At 42.7% G+C, this 27,146-nt stretch overlaps 1 protein-coding gene across 3 annotated transcripts in view; it reads left to right on the forward strand.

Annotated features, from left to right (window-relative positions):
• The window catches only part of ERC2 (ELKS/RAB6-interacting/CAST family member 2), a gene marked incomplete at both ends in the record, with an annotated part of 759,201 nt that overhangs the window by 135,307 nt on the left and 596,748 nt on the right, over positions 1–27,146 (forward strand). For 2 of the 3 annotated variants that reach the window (XM_080715236.1, XM_080715237.1), the window contains one exon: positions 12,013–12,429. In XM_080715236.1, the coding sequence (XP_080571362.1) occupies positions 12,013–12,429 (417 nt within the window). Of the gene's footprint in view, positions 1–11,345; positions 11,370–12,012; positions 12,430–27,146 lie in introns of all 3 variants that reach the window. The other variant, XM_080715235.1, reaches the window with a different exon arrangement.

The following is a 27,146-nucleotide window of genomic DNA, read 5'->3' on the forward strand; positions in this document are numbered from 1 at the left end:
GAAATCTGGATTAGATTCTCACTCCGGTAGCTATTGGAAGTTGGTCTTCTCATTGTTGGCTAAGGCCAAGCGTATTTTCCCCCCTTTTTCCATATAAACTCAAGTATGGCTTAGTTTCTTGTATTTTTTTCCCCCTTAAAAATGAAGTGAGTATGGGTTATAGGAATTGTACAATAGGAAGTTCTGTAATATTTTTAGAGTGGGGAGGCTTTCGAATTGGCTGGAGGAAACCTCAATTTTAGGCCCTGGCCTGTATCTGCTAATGATGTGATTGCAGTCAAATCCCTTAAGCCACCCCGATTTATCCTCTTGTGAAGTGGACGTAGTGTTGGCAGCTTTAGAGGAGGGTTGTCAGACAAATGAGTGGGCGAACGTGAGGCATCTGAGTTGCAGGGAAGAGAACAGGGCAGAGTAATCGCAGGTCAGTCCCAGACCCCAACTCCAGCTAAGCAAGCAGCCCCCGAAACCCGTTCCTCACACTGTTCCCTGACGCAGCCATCCGGCGAGACAGTTCTCCTCTGGCCCCCTCATAGGTTTTTTCTATATTTTATTCACTATTTATTGAGTGCCTATTATGCACTATGTTTTTGGTACAATGAAAATTAGGATCTGTCCTTAAGAAGGTCAGTGTGAGCAGGGTGTGGTGGCGCATGTTTGTAATCCCAGTACTGGGGAGGCTGAGACAGGATGATGACACAAGTTCGAAGCCAGCCTCGGCTACTTAGCAAGGCTCTCAGCAACTTTAGTAAGACCCTGTTTCCAAATAAAATATAAAATAGGTCTGGGAGTGTACACACAGAGAGAATGCCCCTGAGTTCCATCCCCAGTACCATACATACAAAAGAGAAGTTCAGTGTATATAATATGAATAGACGCTTGTATGATAATGGAACCTTCCTTCCCCAACAAAACACATACTAACATCTTGCAGAATGTCAGTTTAAGAATTCTAATTGAAGCTGGGCATGGTGGCACACACTTGCAATCCCAGTACTTGGGAGGCTGAGACAGGAGGATCGCAGCTTTGCAACCAACCTCAACTACTTAGTGAGCTTCTCCGTAACTTAGTGAGACCTTGTTTCAAAACAAAGAATAGAAAAGTGGGCTGGGGGTGTAGTTCAGAGGTAGAATACCCCTGGGTTCAATCCCCAATTCTGAAGGAAAAAAAAAAAGAAATCTACTTTAGGAAACAGGATCAAAAAGCAGCCTGGCAAGAGCCACAAGGATGCTTCCTGTCCCGGTGGCCTGATTGGTTGAAGAAGCACACCAGGTTACTGACGTTTGCATTCTGTCCCTAACATCGCTAGTATTGGAAACTGGGGACCAGTCCTGTTAATGTGCTTCTCTGAGTTCCTGTTTTCTTTTTCTTTTTTTTTTTTAAACTTACAACCATCATTCCCTTGAGTCTTCTCTGAGTGGAAGATATTGCATATATTCTCCGGTTTTACTTTATCCAATGCCATCCTAAGGTTCATTTCTGTTGCATGTAGCTGTCATTTTTTTTTTTTTTTTGCACAACACTATTATTTCATTCCACACATTTACCACTATCTGTTTTCCTTTTGGTGGATTGTCTAGTTTTTGCTATAGAAATAGGGCTGCATTTAAGCTGGGCGTGGTGGCGCACGCTTGTAATCCCCGCGCTTGGGAGGCTGAGATAGGAGGATCAAAGCCAGTCTCAGCTACTTAGTGAGGCTCTCAGCAATGTAGTGAGACCCTGTCTCCAAATAAAATATAAAATGGATCTGGGAGCATAGCCCAAAGGTAGAAAGTCTCTGGGTTTCACCCCCAGTACCACCAAAAAAAAAAAAAAAAAAAAAAAAAAAAAAAAAAAAAAGAAATAGGGCTGCATTTAATATCCTTGTCGATGCCTGTTGTGTTGATGTGCAAGGCTTACCTTTAGGGAAAGGGGCCAGCAAACTTTTTCTGCAAAGTGCCAGGTAGTACTTTTTTACTTTGCAGTTCTGCGACTTTATTCTGTAGCATAATGCAAAAGTAACAATAGACACTGTGTAAATGAGTGGTTATGGCCATGTTCCAGTACAATTCTATTTGTAAAAACGGGCAACAGGCCAGATTTGGCCCATGGACCATAGTTTGATAATGCCTGCTTTAGGTGTGTACCTGAGGGTAAAATTTCTGGGTGAGTATATGCAAAGATGGTTCTTACCAAATTATTTTTCTGAAGTGATTGCCCTAGCTTACCCTTATAGCCGCTGTATGAGTTCTCCTCGGTCCGTGTCCTTGTAATCATTCCTAATGGCTATTCTTATTGTTGCTGTTATAATAATTATTAAACTGTGTGTATGTGTCAAGAGCGTGGGCTGTAATATGCTTTCTCAGTGTGGTTCTCGTCTGTATTTTTCTGATTGCCAGTCAGGATGAGCCTCTTTTCATATGCCTATTGGTTAGTCATATTTCATCTTCTATGAAATGCCTTCTTATTTCTTTTTTGTGCATTTTTCTATTGCTGACCTCTTCCCTGCTGATTTTTAGGGATTCTATGTGTATTCTGTATAATCATCTTTTTTGTCACTCGGATGAATTGCACATAGCATCTCTTCTTTATGGCTTGGTTTCTCACTCTGTGATATCTTTTGTTGAACAGAAATTCTGTATGTTAACATTGTCAAATTTATCTGTCTTCTTTTTGTAGCTATGTATTTTTTTGGTGCCCTGTTAAGAAGAAAATGGGATTCTCACTTTTAATAATTGATAGATTCTTTGGGTTTTGTATGTGGATAACTATACTATGCAATTGAAATTAGACTTTTTCTGCTTCTCAGTTATTATTCTTGCTACTTACTCTCTGGTCTTACTCGTCTGACTCAGACCTGCAGAAGAACATTGCTGAGCAGTGATGGGGATAGTGGGTATGGTTTCTATGCCTCATTTGAAAGAGAATGACTGGTAATTTTCATTAAGAAAAACATTTATTGGCCATTTGTGGTGGCTACACTCTGGAAGTTAAGGAAACTCCTTTTTATTTCTAGTTTTTAAAAATTTTTGTTGGTACTGGGGATTGAGTCTAGGGACATTCTACCTCTGAGCTGCACCCCTAAGCCTATTTTATTTTTATTTTTAAACAGGGTCTTGCTAGGTGTAGGTATAGGTATAGGAGAGTCTTGCTACTTTCTTTTTTTTCTTTTTTTAAATTATTATTGGTGCACTGTATTCATACATAATAGTGGGATACAAAAAAACTTTTGTAGACATACATGCACACATCGCCCAGTCAGCCCCCACCTGATCCCCACCCCATTCCCTCCCCATCCCTCCTTCCCATGCTTGGCTTAGTGGTTGACATCTAGTATTATAGCAATTTATCCAAAATTAAAAATGATAGTCTCACATAACAGTTTCATTTGTCTGATACCAAGCTTTTGATAACTTAAAGATAACATTTCTGTGTTTGTCCTTGAACCTGTGATCCTCCTGTCTCAGCCTCCCAAGTACTGGGATTGCAGGCATGCACTACCATGCCAGGCTGGATTTTTTTTTTTCCAGTACTGGGGATGAAACCCAGGGGCATTCCACCTCTGAGCTACACTCTCAGCCCTAGTTTTCATTTTTTATTTTTTTGAAACAAGGTCTCACTAAGTTGCAGAAGGCCTTACTAAGGAGCTGAGGTTGGCAGCCGGGGAACCACAGTCCTGCTGTCTCAGCCTCCCAAGTACTAGGATTACAAGCGTGTACCACTACATCCAGCTTTGGGTTTTTTATTTTTTCGTGGTTCTGGGGATGGAACCCAGGGGCATTCTACCTCCGAGCTACACCCCCAGCCCTATTTTTTAGTCTTTATTTTGAAACAGGGTCTCGCTGAGTTGCAAAGGGGCTCACTTAAGTAGCTGAGGCTGTCCGCGAACCACAACCCTCCTGTCACAGCCTCCCAAATGCTGGGATTACAAGTGTGCGCCACCACGCCCGGCTTTGGATTATGAATGATTTTATATCTTGACCTGATCATATAATCTTTCTTCTTTATTAATGTGATGACTTACACGAAAAGTTTGTTTTGGCAGTATTGGGGATGGAACCCATGGGCATTCTACCTCTGAGCTACACCCCAGCCCCATTTTTCAGTCTTTGTATATTTTGAAACAGGGTCTCACTGAGTTGCAAAGGGCCTCACTAAGTAACTGAGGCTGTCTGTGAACTGCGACCCTCTGTTCTTCAGCTCCCAAATGCTGGGATTACAAGCGTGCACCACCACACCTGGCACACATGAAGAGTTCTTGAATGATGAATTACCCTATAATTTTTAAAAGAAACTCATCTGGGTCATGATGTATTATCTTTCTTTATATACTTTTTTTGACTGTTTTTGGTGTGTGGTACTGGGGATTGAACCCAGGGTATGTTCTACCTCTGAGCTACACCCATAGCCTGATTTTATTTATTTAGAAGCAGAATCTCACTAAATTGATGAGGGCCTCACCAAATTGCTGAGGCTGGCTTCAAACCTGCAACTCTCCTGTCTTAGCTTCCAAATTAACTGGGAGTACAGGTGTGTGCCACCTCACCTAGCTTCTTATGTATTTCTTAAAGCCCTTAGCTAATAATACTCACTAAGTGTGAAATTTGGCCTATCAGTTACATTTCTCATAAAATTGTGTAAATTGGACTTCTTGGGCCTTCGCCGCCGCCGCCGCCGTCGTCGTCGTCCTCCTCCTCCTCCTCCTCCTCCTCCTCCTCCTCCTCCTCCTCCTCCTCCTCCTCCTTCTTCTTCTTCTTCTTCCTCTTCTTCTTCTTCTTCTTCTCCCTCTTCCTCCTCCTCCTCTTCCTCTCCTCCTCCTTCTCCTCCTCCTCCTCCCCTTCCCCTTCTCCTTCTCCTTCTCCTTCTCTTTCTCCTTCTTCTCCTTCTCCTTCTCCTTCTCCTTCGGTACTGGGGTTCCTGGAAACTCTTTTACCTCCGGGCTACACTTCCAGACCCATTTTTTATATTCTTTATTTGGAAACAGGGTCTCTTAAGCCAGCGAGGCTGACTTCAAACCTGCACGATCCTCCTGTCTGCCTCCCAAGCGCAGAAATTACAGGCGTGCACTACCACACCCGGCTTGGGCTTTCTTTTCTTTATTTTTAAAAATTTATTGGTGCCTTGTAATCACATATCATGATGAAGTTCAGTGATGGGGACATACACGCACAGGGCGCTCTGTGAGCCTTCCCCAAACTCCCCCTCCCCCTCCCCATGCACAACATTGGGCTTTCTTTGTGGGGAGAATTTTAAGCCAGTGACTATTTATTTAATGGCTACAGAACCCTTCAGGCTTCCTCTTTCTTTTAGAGTCAGATTGTGTAAGAGACTTTTCTAGTAGTTCATCCATTTATTTGATTTTTCCAAATTTACTGGCACAAAGTTAAAAGTATTTGCATATCACCTTCAGAAATCTCTTGTGTGTTGTGATTTCCAAGAGGTTTATTTTATTAGACATTTCAAAGAACAAACACTTTGCCCTGTGGCTTATCTGTGTTTTGTCTTTGCTCATTATTTCTCTTTTCTCTTAACCCATCTCTTAGGTTTTCATTTTTCACAGTATATTTTTCATTACTGTATATTTTCCTTTCCAAATCTGCATGTTCATTCTGGAGGCGTCCTCTGGCATGCTGATCCTTTAGTTCTATGTTACATCTCTTTTAAAATATTTGTTTACTGAAACGTTTCAGAAACATTGTATATCCTGCATGTGCCTTTCATTCATGGACCTTTCCCTAGCATCCCTGGTGAGTTTTTCTTGTAAGTTTGTATTTAATCAAGCAGAGGTTTCTTGATTTGGAAGGGCTTTTGTTCTCTGCCTTCCTGCACTCTCCCAAAGCGTTTGCATTGGCTTCCTCTAGGAACCAGGGATGCTGGCCTCCTAAGACCACTTTAGTCCCCTCTGCAAATCCTGGCTTCATGGCTTCATGGGAGAATCTAAGCTCGCTGGCTTTGCTTCAGGAGCCCATTTCACCCTCAGTACTTGCAGTGTAATTTGCTCCTTATAAGAGGGAGAAAGCATAATGTGTTCTCCTGTGCAGGTGAGCACACTCTGTCTTTTCCCTCCCATCTCTTCTTTTTTTAAAAGTTTTTTATTAGTGCATTGTAGTCATACATCTTTCCCACTCTCTACCTCTTTTCCTTGGAGATTTCCCTGACTTCCTCATAAGTATTGACCCTGCACTGGGTACTTTCTAGAGTGTTATATGTATTAATCCATTTATTCTTCATTAATGATTTAACTTTATTAAGGTTAGTAACTAAGAATTATTGCTCTTACCCTTCTTACAAATAAGGAAGCTGAGGAAGTTGTTTTCTGCAGACTGTTTATTACCAAAGGTACTGTTGTTGTATTTTAAAGTGGAAATAATCGGTGTTAAATAAATCTGGCAAATGGTTTTTTGAAACTCAATTGAGATGAATCTTTTAAAAGTAAAACGGTGAAGCTGGGCATGGTGGCGCATGCTTGTAATCCCCACGCTTGGGAGGCTGAGACAGGAGGATCACACGGGTTTGAAGCCAGACTCAGCTACTTAGTGAGGCTCTCAGCAACTTAGTAAGACCCTGTTTCCAAATAAAATATTAAAAAAAAAGGTCTGGGAGTATAGCCCGGAGGTAGAAAGCCTCTGGGTTCTACCCACAGTACCACCAAAACAGCAGCAACAACAACAACGACAACATCAACAACAACAACAATAAACCAAAACCCAAAAAACAAAAACAAACAAAAAACAGTGAGAAGGAGGGAGGGAGAATGAGGATGAATGAAATTGCTTCCAATCCCCACTCCATCCTCGCAGATATGAAGCAGAAACGCGATCACAGCTCTGCAAGGTACACATTCTGCTCAAACTTCTTTTTTGTAGAAAAAAATGGAGAGTCCTGCTTAATTTTGAGAATCCTGAAATTAAAAGAGGATTAAAACTAAAGTAAACACAGATTGGAAAATTTTTTGAGCACTACATTTTAAGCTGATTTTCAGATTGTAACTTGCTCATGCCTAAGTCATGTAGTGAGTAGAAAAGAAATTATCTGGAATATAAATGTCGCTTAGTAAATGTACCAGCTAGAAGTGTCCATCACAACCACCTCTACATGAGAAACAGCCTGGTTAGGTTGGCTAAGTCTTTCTTTTTTTGTGTGGCATTGAGGATTGAATCAAGGAGCATTCTACTCCAAGCTACACCCCAGCCCTATTTTATTTTTTTTAATTTTGAAACAGTCTTACTGAATTCCATGGGACCTTGCTAAGTTGCTGAGGCTGGGCATGAACCTGTGATCCTGCTGCCTCAGCCTCCCAAGCGCTGGGATCACAGGTGTGTATTACCATGTCCAGCTTAGGATAGCTCATTTTTAATTGTGAGAATTACTGTAACTTTTATAAGTGCCTGCCTATATACTTTAAACACCACACTCCTTTTCTAGACACTCAAGTATTTGTGCCACTTCAGAGGCTGGGTGGTATAGTGGTGTAAACATGGCCCTGGGGTCCAACTCTCTAGAAGAGTGTCTGGCTAGGCCACCTACCTGCCTGGGTGACCTGGAGCAGGTTACTTGATTTCTTTGTACCTCCATTTTTTGTTTTGTTTTCATTTTTGTAGTACTGGGGATGGAGCACAGGGGCATTCTACCTCTGAGCTATACCCTCAGCCCTATTTTGTATTATTTTCTTTGAAACAGGGTGTCAGTAAGTTGCAAAAGCCTCACTAAGTAGCTGAGGTTGGCTGCGAACCTGGATCCTCCTGTCTCAGCCTCCCAAGTACCAGGATTACAAGCATGTGCCACCACACCCAGCAATGTACCTCCATTTTTTCATTTGTTAAGTGAAGATGGTAACAGTGGCTGCCTCCCAGGGTGGTGGTGAAGGTTAAAGAGTTTAGAACCATGTGTGGCAGGTGGTAAGTTCTATGTGGGTTTTTGCTGTTCCTCTTCCTTAATAGGTCTGGTGTCTCTTTGCCTCTAGACCTTTACATGGTCTTTTCTCTAAATTTTTCTTCAAGGGGAGGACTCTCATTTACTCCTCAAGATATAGCTCAGCGGTGGCCCCTTGGTTTTGAAATGTTTTAATACATGGCCCCACCTGATCTACATCTCTGCATTTTCAGCCTCCTGGCTGTGACTTCTGTCATAATACTCATGACAGAGAACTACTTCTATAGGTTTACTTGTCCACGGTAACTATAAGCATAGACTATTATTATTATCATGATCTCTCCTTCTCTTCCTCCTCCTCCTTCTCCTTCTTCCTCCTCCTCTTGTCCTCCTCCTTTTTCTCTTCTCCTCCTTCTTCTTCCTCTTCTCCTCCTCTTCCTCCTCCTCCGCCTTCGTCTCCTCCTCCTCCTCCTTCTTCCTCTTCTTCCTCTTCCTCTGCCTTCTTCTGCCTCCTCCGCGGCCGCCTCCTCCTCCTCCTCCTCCTCCTCCTCCTCCTCCTTCTTCTTCTTCTTCTTCTTCTTCCTCCTCCTCCTCCTCCTCTTCTCCTCCTCCTCCTTCTTCTTCTCTCCTCCTCCTTCTCCTTCTCCTCCTCCTCCTCCTCCTTCTTCCTCCTCTTCCTCCTCCTCCTCTTCCTCCTCCTCCTCTTCCTCCTCCTCCTCCTTCCTCCTCTTCCTCCTCCTCTTCCTCCTCCTCCTCTTCCTCCTCCTCCTTCCTCCTCCTCCTCTTCCTCCTCCTCCTCCTCTTCCTCCTCCTCTTCCTCCTCCTCCTCCTCTTCCTCCTCCTCTTCCTCCTCCTCCTCCTCTTCCTCCTCCTCCTCCTCCTCTTCTCCTCCTCCTCCTTCTTCTTCCTCTTCCTCCTACTCCTCTGTCATTGTCGTCATCGTCGTCTTCCTCCTCCTCCTCCTTCCTTCTTCTTCTTCTTCTTCTTCTTCTTCTTCTTCTTCTTCTTCTTCTTCTTCCTCTTCCTCCTCCTCCTCCTCCTCCTCTCCCATTTCATGAGTATGAAGGAGATACTGGGTAAGTATACTGAATAAATAAATGGACCAATTCTCTCTCTCCTTCCCTTTTTAAATTTCCTTTCCATCATCCTTCCTTTCTATCAACCGTGCTCCTTCTCTTCCTAATTTCCTCCTTCTCTGACTTCTCCTCCTTACCTTCACTCTCAAATCCGTTTTTTGATGCATAATCTAGTGATTTCTCACAGGATCAAAATGAGTATTACAAGGATCTCCACTTTGCAGATGTGGAATCAAAGGACAAGGGCCACAGGCAACTTGCCCATCTGAAAGGGACAGCTCTGTCACAGAGTTGTCCTTCCAAAGTCTCTGCTCCTGCTTAAAGTATTTTGGCAATTTTTCTTAGGAATTCCCTTTTGGCCAGTTTATAAACCAAATGAAAAAGTAAATCCTATCTTGGTAACACTCAGGAAAAAACCAATTTCTATTCAGATTATCCCGATTCTATGTTTGTTTTTGAATTAACTTGGATCATCTTGGAGATCCAAGCATCTTCAAAGGACAAAGCTATGCTATCATGAGCATTCAATCAAAAGTCATTTGCTAAAGCATGCTTCCAAAAGGCTCAGCGGCAGCCATGTCACCCGGCTGACGGCTGTGTGTTCTGCTGTGGGCTTTGTTTTATTGGCTTAGGATGAGACATTGGTGGGAAAAGATTATATTACACTGTGTTTCTACTTTATGTTTTTCGTGTGACAGTTTTATTGAGATATACTTACCACACAATTCACCAGTGTAAAGTTCATCAATATTAGTATACTTACAAAGCTAACACCTCCATCTAATTTGAGAACATTTTCATCATACCAAAAAGAAACCCCCATACTACTTAGTAGTCACTGCGCATTTCTTTCTCTGCACTCTGCTTGGTAGTCACTAATTTATTTCTGTCTGTGAATTTGCTTGTTCTAAATAGTCCATCAATGGAATAATACCAATTGTGACCTTGTGATTGACTTCTCTATAGTGGCACAATCCTTTCAAGTTTCTTCCTTGCAGCGTGGATTAATACTTCATTTTTTATGGCTGAATAATATTCCATTGAATGGATAGTTTGCATTTTTATTGACATATTCATCAATCGATTGCTGTGTGGATTTTTTCTACTGTTTAATATGAAGAATGTTACCATTTGTGTATGAATCAACTGATAAATGGATAAATAAAACTATTATGGAATAATACTCAAAGAAAGCAGTAAAATACTCAATACAACACGGATAATCCTCAGAACCATGTTAAGTGAAAGAAATAACATACTGCTTGATTCTACTAATTTGAAATATCTACTACAGGTAAATTTATAGAGACAAAAAGTAAATTAGTGGCCACCAGAGTCTTGGAATAGGGGTGGAGGCGTGGGGAGTGATCGGTACAGGGTTTTTCCCTGAGGTGATAAAATATTTTAAAATGTACTATATTATGGTTGTACTTTCTGAATATACTAAATACCACTTCAGTTTTATGCTTTGCATGGGAACACCGTTCTACAAAATAATCCCCAATCTTGGTAGATCTGTATCTGTCACGCAGCACTCATTCATTGCTCCTGGAGGACTGCGGTGCACAGATAAGAATGAGAATACTTCCTCCTACCCGCTGGGAGCTCCTCAGTGGGTATCCCTGGGGCAGGGGAAATGGATGCTCATAACCCAGTGGCCAATCACTCCGTGCTGGCTCCTGGATCCAGGCCACAATCGGAAATATCTCAGCACCACTAGGTATCGGCCAAGGGATCTCAGAACGATTTCAAGGTGTTGACTTTTCCAGTGTTTGCCAGCCCAGCCATCTGTCTGCCCTGATGCCTGGGCTTGGCGTCGTGTCTTGTCCACACGCAGGACTGTGTGTCTGTGCAGAATGGAAGAGCAGCTGCTGCTTTTGAAGCTTGCTGGTGTGTTCCATGGACAGAAATGCTCCGGGCTTGTGGCTTCCTCCTGTGGCCAGCCTGGAGGCTGGCTCTGTGGGGCAGGCATTGCTGAATTCACCAGCCGACGTCATGCAAGGGTCTCTCTCTTTTGTCCCTGAGAGCTACTTAGTTCCTCTGGGGCTTCCATCCGATTTTGATTCTGGTGGTGACCAGAAGCAGCATGTGGGTATTTCTGGAGTGCTATAAATTTTCACTCTGGTAAGATACCCAATACTTTGGGTTCCCTAGTCAGTGACATTTAGGAGAAAGAAAGAAAGACTCAACCTCACAATTGGTTTTTCCTCCCCTCTTCACATTTATCAATATCAACGCTATAGGTTTTGTGTAGCTTATGGGTCTTTGCTCTGATCAGAAATTGTGGATTTCCTTTTTTTTTTTTCTGTGAAGATACTCTGTGTTGATTAAGTTCTTTCTGTTAAATATCCTTTGCTTGCACTGGACTTTCCTTTGTGTTGATTTTTTGCTTCATTTTTTCCACTCCCCACGCTGTTCAGTTACTGGATGCCAGAAGAACCAAGGTTTGTCCGCCCTTCGTGGCTCGTGCGTGTTGCTCCCAGCCTCACCTCCGTGTGTGTTTGGCCGTGTCTGTCCGTGTCTGCATTTGTTCCCTTTTGCTTGCAGAGGCAGTAATCCTGTTTACTAAACCTGTTCGCAGCTTTATTTGTAAAATTAAGTAAAGAAAGTCCTTGTTTGTGTCTACCTGGAGTGGATGCTATTATTTTCATTTTCAAATGGACATGTATTGATCATGGAAAATAATAGATGGTAGTCTAAAGAACACCTTAGGAAACAAGGAATACTGAGTCTGGAGTGTTGTGGGCATAAATAAGGCGTGTTTGTGAAAGTTTCCCTCTAACCCTTTCACTTCCTTAGTTCAAACTCTGTAGCTGTATAACTTCCCTTGTGATTGACACTAATATACCGTTTCTGTGTATGTGTGCATTTCTCTTCTCCTAAGACATTCAGAAAGCATCACTGAATTAATCCCCCCTCTCCTTGTGCTGTCCCCTGCTTCTGAAGTCACCATGGACGACTTCATGGCTGGCCCCCTGGACCTCATAATTAACATCCCATCGTCATGGTGTGGCAGCGGCAGATGGCCCTTGGCATCTTCGTTGACTCTGTCCCTTCTGTCTCCTCTCCCACTCTTTCTCATCGCAGCACCTGCAGTTGACAATCCAGGCCCTTCAGGATGAGCTGCGGACCCAGAGAGACCTCAACCACCTCCTGCAGCAAGAGAGTGGCAACCGTGGGGCCGAGCACTTCACCATCGAGCTGACCGAGGAGAACTTCCGCAGGCTCCAAGCGGAGCATGACCGGCAGGCCAAGGAGCTCTTCCTCCTGAGGAAGACGCTGGAGGAGATGGAGCTGAGAATCGAAACGCAGAAGCAGACCCTCAATGCCCGAGACGAGTCCATCAAGAAACTCCTGGAGATGCTGCAGAGCAAAGGCTTGCCGTCCAAGAACCTGGAGGATGACAACGAGCGGACGCGCCGCATGGCGGAGGCCGAGTCTCAGGTCAGCCACCTGGAAGTGATTTTAGACCAGAAGGAGAAGGAGAACATCCATCTGAGAGAGGTAAGATGGTCACTCAATTTTCCCACAACCTTATTATTTTTTTAAAATATACTTTCGCTGGTGCATTGTGACTTCATATTATAAGGTAGTTGGAGACGGTAGGGCCATACGTGCACACGGCACTTGGTGAACTTCTCCCCAGCTCCCTCCCCCTCCCCTTCTCCAAACATGACATTGAGGTTGGCGTTGGGAGTTTCACATATGTATATAATAACGTCAGTGGCAGTGCGTCCTTCGTTTATTCTCCTCCTCCCCTAGGCCGTCTCCATCACTGCACTGGGGCTTGTACTCCATTACCTAAAGCCCCGCCTGTATCCTGATTACTCCCTAGCTACCATAAATGAGACAAAACATATGCCCTGCACTTTCTGGGTCTGGCTCGTCTCACTTCCTTCCCATTGTTCTTCAGCACCATTCATTTTTCTGCACATGACATAATTTCATTCTTTATTGCTGAGTAGAATTTCATTGTGTCTATCCCATAATTTTGAGATCTATCTATTGATGGACACCTAGGTTGGCTCTCCAACACCTTAACTCACAAATTAAGATATGCTAGCAAGTTATTTTCACACGTAAGAAGATGTCTGCAGCCTTGACAAAATTCCCCGTGTTCTTGGCTCTCTAACCTCGTGACCATGAAACTAGAATTTTGAATTCGTTTTGTCCTGCTCAGCACACATACCTTCCATTATTATTCAACATGGATTCAGGATCTAAGCATGAGTTGCACGTGTCAACTCTAAGGTGGCTTGCAATTGTTTTCCACAGGTGGCTATGGATTAGATCACAGTGAACTTAAATGTTTTTATAATTGAGTTGAGGTCAGAGTTTATAGCAGTTTGCCCAGCACGGTGGTGCGTGCCTGTAATCCCAGTACTTGGGAGGCTAAGGCAGGAGGATTGCAGGTTTGCTGCCAGTGAGACCCTGTTTCAAAATAAAGAATAATCCGGGCACAGTGGCATACACTTATAATTCCAGTACTTGGAAAGCTGAGACAGGAGGATCACAGGCTCAAGGCCAGCCTCAGCTACTTAGTGAGGCTCTCCACAACTAAATGAAGCCTTGTTTCAAAGTAAAGAGTAAAAAAATAGGTCTAGAGGTATAGCTTGAAGGTTGAATGCCCCGGGTTCAATCCTAGTAACACACACACACACACACACACACACACACACACACACACACACGAATAAAAAATAGGATAGGGCTGGGGGTGTAGTTCTGAGGTAGAATGCCCCTGGGTTCCATTCCCAGTACCACAAAACAAACAAACAAACAAACAAACAAACAAACAAACAAACAAACACACCCAAAGACAATAACAAAAGTTTTCAGCAATTAAACTTATGGGTGTTTTTTGAAAGAATGGTAAAATACAGAGACAGATTTCCAACATACAGGTTTAGATTATCTTTTCATTCACATTCATGTAGAACTCCTTGTTCCAGGTTTCCTGAGTGTGTGTTTTGCCCTTAGTGAATTAAATCATCTGAAGGCCTTGTGAGGCAGCCTCTGGGACCCACCATCACCAATGAATGTTGGGGTGCTCAGACATCTGAGACTATATAGTTGGGTAAAGTTTAGGAGACATGTGGGCGGCAGCCAGGGTTTGAAATTATGAGGCAGTTCTTGGCCACGGTGGTGGATATGGATCTTAAAAATATCACGCAGCAGAGCTGCTGAGGGGAGATTGGATCACACAGCAAGTCACGAGTAGTAAAATGGCATTAAATATGTTTTCAGAGTAGTCTACAGCAAGAAGTAAAAATTCCAGTGCAGACTGGACTCCTTTTGTTCAGAAAACATGGCTTCCATGTGGGGGTTTGCCAAAATGTAGATGTTCTCAGGAGTTTTCTGTGATATAGATTGTATCTGCTTAGAATATTTGAACGAATGTTTGTGTCTTCAGTCCTAATGCCTTTGTCTTTTAATCTTCTCTCTTCCTTGTTGTATTTTCATGAGACCTTAGCCACATGCTCAGAAAGCCACATGGCCTATTTTATATTGAGATGCTTTAAAAGATGTCGTTGGGCCTGGTCTTCCCATTCCCATTCCAAGAGAGTGACTGGTAGAAAGACTTCTAAGATGGTCCCCCACGAGCCCTACCTCTTGGATTCACATTTTTGTACAATCCCCTTCTCTTGAGTGTTGGCAGATCCTAGAGACTTGATCTAAACGATAGAATATGGCAAAGATAATGGGATGTCATGGTCACTGCCATGATTATGTTATAAGACGCATTTCCATTTTGCTAACAGACCCCCTTGCCTTCTTATCTTGCATGCGTTGATGAAGCAAGCTTATGTGATAAGGGGCAGAGTACAGCTTCCAGTGAAGGATGGAGGTAATCTAATAGCCTTAAGCACTGAGAGCTGCCAGCAGCCACTTCGTGTGCCTGGAGGTGATGTTCCACAGTCAAGCCTTTAGATGGGATGATGGTCCTGACCTGATTCCCTGATTAGAGCTTGTGAGAGCGCATGAAGCGAGGGCCCACGGAAGCTGGCCCTGAGCTTATGACTCAGGGAGATTGTGTGATCATAAATGTGTGTCATTTTACATCAATGAATTTGGGGGTAATTGGTGACACACTAATAAGTAACTAATACAGTAGAGCAGAAACGAATCCTTTCCTTTCCAGAGACTTTCCATCTAGTTTACAGAAAAGGAACAGTAATTACTGACATTTACTCTTTGCATGTAGACTGTGGATTTTGAAATTTTGCTTTGGCAGAGAACCATCACAGTTGTAGAGAGCTTCTGCTTTGCATTTGGGTGCCCAGGGATAATGTTGCATGTAGAGTAAGGCTATGAGACCATCTACAGCAGCATCCATCACTCCATGGGGCTTGTGGTCAGGATGGAGTCACTCCTCTTAGATTCTGTTCACTGGTAAGACTTAGGAGGTGGGGTTTTGATTGTATTGTGTGGCTACCTCCATTTAAATGAATCTAAGCACAATTTGACTTGTGTTTTCTAAAATTGGTTGGTGCTTTCACAGTGGTCTGGTGTGCCTACTGATTATGTTTAGAGCCTAAACAAAAATCTGAGAGTGCATGGATGGTAGTTCGGAAAACATAGCCCAGTGTAGCCAACTAGTTTCATTGAGTATTAAACTAAAGTCAGTGGATGTTTCTAACCTGTTTCATCCAGAAAAGAGAATATGGATAATATATTTCTACGTAAGAAAACCATTTTCCACTTGAACTCAATAAGTCACTTGGAGACTTGAATCCCAAGAGAAGGATTGTAGTACTTTGTGAGAATCATCTATTCAACTTTCAGAAATTTTGTAAATCTGCTATTAAATCATTAATAGTCAGAAATTGGTCATGGTTGGAATATTTACATCATGGAAATTGGCAAATGCTACTCTCAGGGCCTACCCCCATTTCATTCCTAAGAGCTCACTTATCAGCACATCTCTGAATAAATGTCACAAAGTGTTTACCCTTAATATAGCAACACCGGCACTTTAAAGCATTTAAGTTATACATCAAAAGCATTATAATTATGAGGGCACTCACCATTTCATAATTTTTTTTGTTGCAGTACTGGGGGTTTGAACCCACTGGGGTCCTATCTCTAAGCTACATCTCCAGTCATTTTTAGTTTTTATTTGGAAAGAGGGCGGGTCTTGGTAAGTTATTATGAGCTGGCCTCAAACCTGCAATCCTCCTGTCTCAGCCTCCCAAGTACCGGGATTATAGGTATGTGACACCATGCCTGGCTTCATCAAAAATTTTCAAAAGCATCAATATACTTGTTTATGTGTCAGGCAATATAAAGACCCTTCTACATGGATTCACTGAATTCTCATAACCACCTTATTCATTTACTCATTAACCCATTTATTCATTCATTGGGTGAAGTCTCATTGAAAATCTGTTGGGGTATAGCAAAGATAACTAAGAGTTTGGCTTCATGGCACTTGCTTTCTATTGGGAGGAAATAGATGACAGTAACTAAATAGAGAAGCGTAACGATGAAAAGGAGAAAGTGAAGCCTTGTGAGGCCAAATTCACATTGGGTGGGCCAGGAAGGCATTTTGAGGGGGTGACTTTGTTAATTGAGACCTGAGGAGCAAAAAAGAACCAGCTGTGGGGGCTCTCAGAACACTGTCCCAGTCAGGTAGAAAGGCCCACGTCCCAGGAGATGGGTACCATACCTTGGCCATTTAACCAGGGGAAACTGAGAGACAAGTAACATCAAGAAGCCGGGCCTGGTGGTGCACACTTGTAATCTCAGTACTTGGGAGGCTGAGATAGGAGGGTCTCAGGTTTTGGCCAGTCTTAGCAACTTAGTGAGACCCTGTTCAAAAATAAATAATAACTGTAATCCTAGCATTTGGGAGGTTGAGACAGCCTTGTAAGCCTTGTGAGGCCCTTTACATCTCAGTGAGACCCTGTTTAAAATAAAGAATAAAAAATAGGGCTGGGGTATAGCTTAGAGGTAAAATACCCCTGGGTTCCATCCCTAGTACCACAAAATAATAGTAATAATAATAATAATAATAATAATAATAATAATAACAACAACAATAATAATAATAACAACAACTTAGGTCTCAGGGTATATCTCAGAGATAGAATGCCCTGGGTCCAATCCCCAGTAAAACACACACACACACACACACACACACACACACACACACACACACAGAGCTTGCCCAGTGTCATGTAATTAACAAATGATGGAGCTGATATTTGAACCAGGCTGACTCCAGAGTCTTAGCTCTTAGACTATTTCATTATTCCTTTTCTAGAAGAATCTTTCCCAAAGTGGGCTGAGTAGAATAGCCATTTTGTGGTATGTTGATGTGTGTTATAATGAAAATAAGGTCAGTGAGCCAAAGGAAGGCGGGGCGTGCTGGGTTTCAGGGTGGACCGCGAGGTTCCTTGCTCTCTGCTGTGCCAACACACGCAGGCCATTTCCAGGCAGAGGAATGGAGAAGGCAGAGCCCCAGATGTATTTGGCTTACTTTTTCTTGTTGCATTGGTGTTTCTTGTAAGCCACTGCTGAAAAATGCAATGCTCACAAATAAAAACTGCTTTTAATGTGTGACCTAGTTATCTCCCATTGCCAAATAACTGGGTAATTTCTTTTACTAGTTATTCTATGAGGCAAAAATTTATTGCAAGCTATTTCCATATTCTCCACTGAGTTTTAGAATGTACTATCAGGGGTTTTTAAGTGTTGTTGTTTTTTTTTTTTTTTTTAGTAGAAAAATGTGTCTTACCACTTTTGTTATTAAGCCAGTAAGAATAGCTCAGCTTGAGTCAAGAAGTTTTCTAACCTATGTTAATTTAAATGAATCTAAAACAGGGTTTTAAATGTACTTGAGGTTTTAAGTTCAGTATGTTCTCGATTTCTTTCTCTTTATGCACTGTTGGACCAGTTGGGGCTGTGGTGTAATGCTGGGGAATGGAGTGCTTGTGGTTTTATGATTCATTCTCCGGAAGGGGTGTTGGGCCTCACATAAACCCCATTTTCAGGTCTTGTGCCTCATGTAAACCCCATCTTCGGGTCTTGTGCAGCCTATTGTTTTAGGAGGCTGGGAGCTGGCAGGAATTGCAAATAAGGTGGATTGGAATGCGTTAGTGTCTGGTTATCTTTCGGCGGTCTGGAAAAGGCTGAGGGTGAAGCCACTCTTTTGTCTGGCAGGAAAGGGCAACAACCTAAAGGTGATCTCAACTTCATTGGAGGACCAAAGAATCATTGCCCAGGAGTTGTGACTGACACGCAACGTGAGCCCCGTGTTGGGTGAGACTCGGAGTCACTGGTGTCCCCTGCATGCATTTCTGTGCAGGCTGATTAGATAAGACAGTGCTTAATGTGTACTAGTTTAACCTTGTTCTTTAGTGTTTTCTACAAAGAAAATACTGTGTCATCTAAAGTACCCAGAATATTGCTGATCTGATTGAAAGGGAGCGGAAGGATTATATGCTAGCATCCTCTTATGCTAACTCTGGTTACTAATTTCTTGACTGGTCCTTAGAAGACAGTCAAGGGTCTTTGGACTTATCAGGTGGTATAATGGTTGAAGGGAAAGGAGATATCCTTACTCTTCTGCCTCTTGTTTTCCCATGCTAAGCCCTTTGGGCAGCTTCTCTTTCTTCAGAAGAAGGCACAGAAAACCACTCAAACCACTGGGAATCATGGTTGTTAACAACCCAAGACAAGCAACCCCCAAGGATATGAGACCTGGGCTTCCCTCTATGCCCTTGGTGTGCAGAGAGGAGAAGTGTGTAAAATGAATTCTTGGTCTTCTTTCTATTTTATCCAGGATGTCCTCAGGTCAGCGGGAGATCCACCGAGCAAAGGTTGGGACCTAGGAGTTATTAAGCTTTTAGGCCTTTTATTGATGACTCAACCTCTCCCATATAATCCAAGTGTCTAAACTTCTAAAGTCCACTTCAGCACCCCTCCAAAAACAATATGGCCTCTTTCTCTTTCAAATACATTTGTCTCTAGTTGTGTTGACTGAGCCACAATTTTGCAGATAGACATGAGCATTTCTTATTTTGATGCCACAGATTCAAGGCATTTTATTTGCCAACAAAGCTTATAACAGTAGATATTCCCAAACACAGAAACATAGCATTTGATATACATGGTATTCCATAAGGGTTGTTTCCTATACATGTTACAAAACTGAAGAATTGCTTCCTATTTTAAAATAGTAAGTTTTTTTTAAACTGGTTAGTGCAGTCCATCAAGGATCCTAGGTCTCAAATATTGCCGTTAAGCTGAGTGCTATGGTATATGTCTATAATCCCAGTACTTGGGAGGGTTGAGACAAGAGGATTGCGGGTTCGAGGCCAGCTCTTAGGTCCTGTTTTAAAAGAAAAAAGAGAGACTGGGAGTATGACTCAGAGGTAGAACACTCCTGGGTTCAATCCCTAGTACCACACACACAAAAGTATTGTCTGAGGTGCCCAGTAAATATTTTCATGAGGGAAAAACATGGTTTAAAATACCAAGAGGGGGGTGGATGTCTGTAATTCCAGTCCTTGGCAGGCTGAGGCAGGAGGACTGCAGGTTTGAGGTCAGGCTCAGCAATTTGGCAAGACCCTGTTTCAAAGTAAAACGACAAAAAAAATTTTCCAAAGGGCTGGGAGTGTATCTCAGAGGCAGAAAGCCTCTGGTTTTGGTCTCCAGTACTCAAAATAAAGAGACCTAGAGAGTTGCTTAGTAGTTAGTTTTGTCAGTATTGGAAAAGTTTGTACTGATTTTACCAGCTCCAAGTTTTTTTATGCTTTCTCTACCATTGCTGTCTGGAGTGGAACAGGAGTTTTGAGGATAATTTTAAGAATTTTAAGAAGCCTCTTTTCATTTGTTTTCCAGAATGTGTGGGACATCACTGGGCACCGTTAAACTTCCTTGTGTAGGGTGCTGTGGAAGCACCCCTGGCAATTTTGTGCTATAGTTCAGAGATTCAGGTGGGCAATTAAACAGCTCCCACTTACCAAAGCTTTTTCTGTGCCGGGCACTGTACTAAATCAATATTGTCAGCATCCCCATTACACAGATAAGGAAACTGAGGCACAAGGTAAGAAAGTGCTGGTGTCATGGGTGAAACCCAGGCAGCCTGGCTGCAGAGCTGCACTTGTCACCACTTCTTGCTGTGACCTCTTAGCATGATGAGAACCTCAAATGGCACTTAAGAGTTGTGTGGCTGAAGGCAGGAGGATTGATGTCTTGTTTACGGCTAAGCAGGTCCTCAAAGGCAGGAAGAGTTGCATTGCACAGAGGCGGGTGAGGTCAGATTGGAGATGGCTGTATCACACCACTAAAGTAGAAGCTGTGTAGCTTTGGGACAGCAGGCGCTTAATGGATGGCTTGGGACTGGTTTTGAGAGCTCTTGGCATCAGACATAGGGGATCGGCTTTTACTCTGGGGAGTCTTTGAAGGCATTCGCCCTGGAGCATGGCATGTCCAGAGAATGCAGTGGTGGATAGAAGAGATCAAAGGCGTGGGGAGAAGTTAGAACGCTACCGTGGTTGTTCAGGTGGATCAGAGCCTGAACCTGGGTGGTGGCCATGGAGGCTGAAGGGAAAGGCCGTCTCCACCTGCAGGCATGAGCCCAGTGCTGACTTCGAGGAGGAACAGACAGCCCTTGTGGTCTGTGAGTGGGCAGATGAGGGCCTGGGGTTCAGGAAAGACTTTGTGTTGAGTTTGTTGAAATCTTGGGGGGCGCACAAGCAAAGTTTTGCTTTGTAACTGTGAAAATGATTGTGGAGTTACGTCCAAGGGTATAATGCATTTCTGAATATCGATAACATATTTAAGTTTTTTCCTGTGACCACCATGCCCCCAGTTTATGTGGTAGTTCTAAGGCCTGCCTCCTCACTCCTGCTAGTACTTAACTAATAGAAATGAAAACTTCTCCTTCATTCCTTTTTTTCTGAATGAGTATTTAATTTTGAATATGATTTCTTTTTTTGAGAATATGTGGAATTTTCATTCACGGAGGATTTTGGTTCTCACTAAGTTCCATTTTCTCCAAGCACCCCATGTAGGTTGGATGCCAAGCTAGGAATCTTTGCAGAAAAACGTTCTTTTTGCATCTCAATTGAGAGCACATCAAAAAGATTTTTATAACATTCTCCCTCCCGTTTTGGATGCCAGGAAATTATGCATTTCTATTTATCATCATTTGCCTTTAAATCCTAATGCACTCCTTTAAAGTTTGAACGCATGGTTCAGGTTTTACCTCATATTGATTTTAATGAGCATAATTGGCTGCTTTTTTACAGCAACCCAGACTGGTGGAGCTGCAGGGGACCATTAGACAGAAGGCATCTCATCACCTGTTGAGCAAAGCAAGCTGCAGGGTTGGGAAGGTGGTCAGAGTCTGGGTGGGGGGCAGAGGATGTCAAGTAGTGGTGCTGAGAGAGAGCGGTTGCTGGCTTCGCTGCTGTGCAGTGACGGCGCTCTCAAAAATATTCTTTGGGTAGCTGATGTAATTTATCAGTCTGATCATTTGATAAAGCAGTGCACCATAAATAAAGCCTCAGTGAGAAAGGACTGTCAGCCCTTATGCTTTTGTCCTTAGTGTTTTTCATAAGCCTTGGTGATGGGAAGTGGAGACAAGCTTGGCTGTGTCAAGATCCTCCCTGTCTTAAGTGGAAACATTAATTCCTTGCATAGAAAGGAGGCTTGGTAGTTTATAGAACATGTTCCACTTTAATGACTTCCTCTGCTGCTGCCAGCAACCCTGGGAGGACACTGAGGCTCAGAGAATTAAGCTTTGATGATGTGTAACTTTTACTGAACATACAGTGAGATCAGCCTATGTTAATCGCTTCCCAAGGACTGCCATTTCCTCTTCCTAAGGATACGCTGAGGTGCATGGAGGCTTTCCTGCCTTTCAGATGATGATGCTGAGGCCAGAGGGGTGAGGTGCACGGTCCAGCTTCTCAGAGCAAGTAGTGATGAATGTGAGATTGAATGTGCGCTTGCTGGGTCTAGGTGCCTTGTTGCTAAATACTCCAGGATCCTCTCTGAGATTTCAGCCTGACATAGAGGAGACCATAGACTAGGATGCTGATCTTCAGACTTGGCACCAGGAGTTATTTTCTTTTTAACTGTACAAAGAAAAAAAATACCAAATCCCCTCCCTCCATTTTTCTTGCCACATCTTATCAGGAAATGTGGAGTCGGGGCCTATGAATCTGAGAGGTCGCCTTACCATAGAAAGGTTGAACCCCGCTGTACAGAGGTGATGTCAGGGCTGGGGTTCCCCATTCCACTGTCACTTCATGAAATGAAAGTGCTTGTCCCCTTTCAGCTCTTAGGTAATGGATGAATTTCGTGAGCCAAGAATGAAGGATGAGTGGCGCTGAAGAGTCAGGACAGTCCCGTTTGTGTTCAAAGGGAGCCTTCTTTGCCGGGCGTGGTGGCGCACGCTTGTGGTCCCCGTGCTTGGGAGGCGGAGACAGGAGGATCGCGCTGGTTCGAAGCCAGCCTCGCTGGCTTAAGAGACTCTGTTTCCACATAAAAATGTTAAAAAATAGGTTTGGGAGTGTAGCCCGTGGGAGTGTATCCCGGAGGTAGAAGGGCTTCCAGGAACCCCAGTACCACCAAAAAAAAAAAAAAAAAAAAAAAAAAAAGGGAGCCTTCTTTTCAATTTTCTTTACTTTGTGATTAGCTCACTGCCCAAAAAGAAAAGTGTTGCCTCCCTAAGTTGGCTTTGCTTTTTATGTAATTCTCCGTGGATATGTCAGATTTCTTTCTGTATCAGTTGTGTGACATTAAAACTGTGTTTGTAAATTTTAACAGGTACCCATTTGATTGCTCTTCTAATCAGCTGAAATTTGGTAAGACAAAGTCTGATTTTCTCCCCATCTTGGCTCGAATGCAAAAGAGACAACTTTATGTTTCCAGCTTGGCATATAGGTTGAAGGGCCTCTTAGTGACTTACATAAAGTGACGGAACTGGTGCTGGGTGGTTCCTTAGAGCGGCTGTAGCAGCAGTGACTGACCTAAAGAATAAGTTAAAGGAACATATAACTATGTGAGTAGTTTGCAGGAAAGAAAAGGAAGATGAGCTGAAATGTCAGAGTAAATATTCTAAAAGCTTCTCAAATGTATGAAAAGTTGGCAAAACTCTAGCCTGTGGGTCAATTGTGGCTGCTTGTTTTTTAATGGCCTGGGAACTAAGAATGATTTTTACCTTTTAAATTATTGTATTTGAAATGATTATTTAAGTACCGATATGTATAATATCTTCTGTTTTTCCTTTTAATCCACAAAGCTAAAAATATTTACTGGCTGTTTAAGAAAAAGTATACTAAGCCGGGCGTGGTGGCGCATGCTTGTAATCCCTGTGTTTGGGAGGCTGAGACAGGAGGATCACGCAGGTAAAGCCAGCCTCAGCTACTTAGTGAGGCTCTCAGCAACTTAGTGAGACCCTGTTTCTAAATAAAATATAAAAATAGGGCTGGAAGTATAGCCGGAAGTAGAAAGCCTCTGGGTTCCACCCCCAGTATCACACACACACACACACACACACACACACACACACACACACACACACACGTATACTAACCCCCTATTTTAGATTAAAAAAGAAAAAAAACCTTTTTTCTTGCAGTACTGGGAATTGAATCCAGGGGGATTCTACCTCTGAGCTACACCTCCATCCCTGTTTTTGTTTTGGTACTTTTTCCTTGCAGAACTGGAGGATTGAACCCAGGGGCATTCTACCTCTGAGTTACACAGCCCTATTTTTTATTCTTTATTTTGAAACAGGGTCTCATCTCACTATGTTGAGAAAGACCTCACGAAGTTGCTGAGGCTGGCCACAAACCTGCAATCCTGTCTCAGCTTGCCAAGTACTGGGATCACAAGTATGTGCCACCATGCCCAGGTCAGAAAAATAGCTTTTGAATTAATATGTTTGTTAAAAAGTCTGTCTGCAATTGTTTATATTTAGAGTATCAAATCTTACAATTTCATGTCTAGCTTTTGAGGATTATTACTAGTTAGTACAAGGGATTAAACCTAGGGTATTCTACCTCTGAGCTACACTGCCAACCATGTTTTATGTTTTATTTTGAAACAAGGTCTGAAATTCTAGCTCTACCTGCTTGGAATGCTGTTGTATTCAGGAAGGGCAATTCAGGCCGCCATACTGCTGGGTCTGGGTCTGAAGACTGACTGTGAGGGTTGAACTAGGAACAGAAGTGTGAAGGAAGGTGGGCGCACACACACACACACACACACACACACACACACACACACACACACATTTTTCTTTCCCTCACTCCTTCCCTCTCAGAAAATGTTGGGTTGGGAACCAGGCAAGTTCTGGAAAAGAAATCTAAGGGAGAGGATGGGGATGGTGTTTGGATCTGAGATACCATGTGGGAAGGTTGGGACTTGGTGCAAATCAAAGGTATTTGATTCTCAGGAGCATTTATGGGGCAATTATTATGGGCCTGAGAAGACACATAAACCTCACTTTCTGACTACCGGACTCTCACTAGGAATTGGAAGGTTTATTTTACAGTCAAAGTGGCTGTCCCCATTTTCCTCGAAATGGCTTTTGAGTCTGCCTTTCTGTTTTTTAAATAAACATTTTTCTACATGAACTGCCACCCACCCCAAAACTTCAAAATTATTTTGGAGTGCAGTGGTTTTATCATGTGGAAATGTGGTACAGATGTTCAGAATTACCTCTTCTTTCCCCTCTTTAAAACATCACGACCACACATGCTTCACTCTAAGTACTATTAAGTATTTTTATTATTGCTATTAAAATATCTTGCCTCGGGCAGAGTCCTACTACATCTCAAGTAAAAGCAGATATTAAAATAGCAGCAAGTCTATATGTATCACATTAAAATCTGAACGCATGCATGCCTTCCTGTACACCCAAAGCCTTTTTTTCGATCCCCTTGACCGAGTCATCTGTTTTAGCTCCCTTCCTCCCTCTAAGGCTCACAGGTTTGTTTTTTTTTTTTTCTTTTGGTGGTACTGGGGTTCCAGGAAGCCCTTCTACCTCCGGGCTGCACTCCCAGACCTATTTTATATTTTTATTTGGAAACAGGGTCTCTTAAGCCAGCAAGGCTGGCTTCAAACCAGCGCGATCCTCCTGTCTCTGCCTCCCAAGCGCGGGGATGACAAGCGTGCGCCACCACGCCCGGCTTGTTCACAGGTTTTTCTTCACTTCTCCCTGCACCCATCTTCTCTAGACTTGAGTTTTCCTCTGCCCCCTGTATGTCTCTTTGAGCTTGGCCTGATCACATAATGAAGTTTGATGTGGGGGTTTGGACTGCCAGCATGAATTAGTTAGTGCATGATTTTAAATATTAATGGGGCAGAGTTCTTTCCTTGCAGAGAATCTCACAGATTCACAATAGAGTTTCCCTGTCTTTGGAATGCCACACACTGAAGTCACTGACCAAGGCAATGCTTTATCAGCATTGGGCACACACTCCACTCAGAAAACTGTTCAGCGAGATTAGTTTCCTAAGCTCAACTTCTTTTAGGTTTATTAGTGTTGCAAATATATATACACATATACACATATATATTTGCAAAAAAAGAAAAAAAGAAAAATAATTTATTATATTTTAATATAATATATTATGATATATTATATTATATATTATTATAGTATAATATACAAATATATATTATATATTTTATATATATATGTGTGTGTATATATATATATATATATATATATATATATATTAGTTTTTTCTTTTTTCACTAGCTTTTTTTTTTTGGTGGTACTGGGGATAGAACTCAAAGGCCTTCTACCTCTGGGCTACACTTCCAGACCTATTTTATATTTTTTAATTTTGAAACAGGGTCTCTTAAGCCAGCAGAGGCTGGCTTCGAACCTGCGTGATCCTCCTGTCTCTGCCTCCCAAGCGTGGGGATCACAAGCGTGTGCCACCACGCCTGGCTGCACTAGCTTTTAAAACATTCTTCTAAAGAGTGTCAACCTCCTCTCTACCAAACACACACAAACCCTTGATTTATTTACTTGAACTGAATCAAAAGCTGTCTTACCACCCATACAAACTTCCTATATGCTGGCAATTAAACCCAGTTTAGGCAGTGGTCTTCTTTAAAATGTTGCTCTTCCCACCCACATCTAAAGAGGAATGCATTGCAAGGTGCTTTTCCTTTTAAGGCAGAGGTGCCTATGCCATTTTGGTAGAGTTAGTACAGTAAGGAAGAGGCAAATTTGCATCTTGGAAAGAATGACTTCCCTTTCCTCTCACCCTCCCTTCCTCTCTTTTCTTTTTGTGGTACTGGGGATTGAACCCAGTGGTATTCTACCTTAGAGCTACATTCTCAGCCCTCTTTATTTTTTATTTTGACACAGAGTCTTGATAGATTATTGAGTCTTGCTAGGTTGCTGAGGCTGGCTTTGAATCTGAAATCCTCTTGTCTCAGTCTCCCAAGTACTGTGAATACAGGTGTGCACCACCATGCCTGGCAGAAATGACTCTTAATGTTGGGATTCTACCATGCCTTGATGATCCCTAGCAGTGTCGCTACCAGTGACCTCTATTGCAATACTTTTATCATGCATGTTAAAGTTTAGATGACTTTAAGAACTCAAGCTTTAGTTGCCTTAAAAGACAGAATGCCCTGCAATGGCAGGTCCGTGCCAATTGCACATTGGAAACCTGTCAGGCACAAACCTTAAAATGCGTATTGTTAGGGTGCCTCTTAAGCAATGCTTGAGATAAAGTGATAATAGGAGTTTAGTGGAGCCTCGAGGGTACGTGTGCTGAGTGTGATGATGTCTGGCTTGTGGTGACACAAGTCTGTGTCATCCAGAGGACATGAGACACTTGTTTTTGAAAATTTTTAGCATTTCCCTTTTTTCTTGGCCATGGTTGTCTTGGCACAGTGGCTCCTAGCTTTGCTGTGCTATAGACACAAATACACTTGCAGAGAGGACTGAGGGAGAACGGTCCAAAACGATTGTATTTCTTAAAATCACGAGTTCCTTCCAAGGAACACATGTGGCACTGTACATCTAAGGATTGCTGGGCTGACATACCACCGAGCTACATCCCCATTCCTTTTTATTTTTTATTTTGAAACAGGGCCTTGCTAGGTTGTTGGGAGTCTCGCTAAGTTGCTGAGGCTGGCCTCAAACTGGCTATCCTTCTGTCTCCCAAGTTCTGGGATCACAGGTGTGCAGTGCAGATGGACGGAAACTCATGGAATCTCACCTTGGGAAG

This window comes from Muscardinus avellanarius (assembly GCF_963383645.1).
Source record: "Muscardinus avellanarius genome assembly, chromosome: 18".
Lineage (NCBI taxonomy): Eukaryota > Metazoa > Chordata > Mammalia > Rodentia > Gliridae > Muscardinus > Muscardinus avellanarius.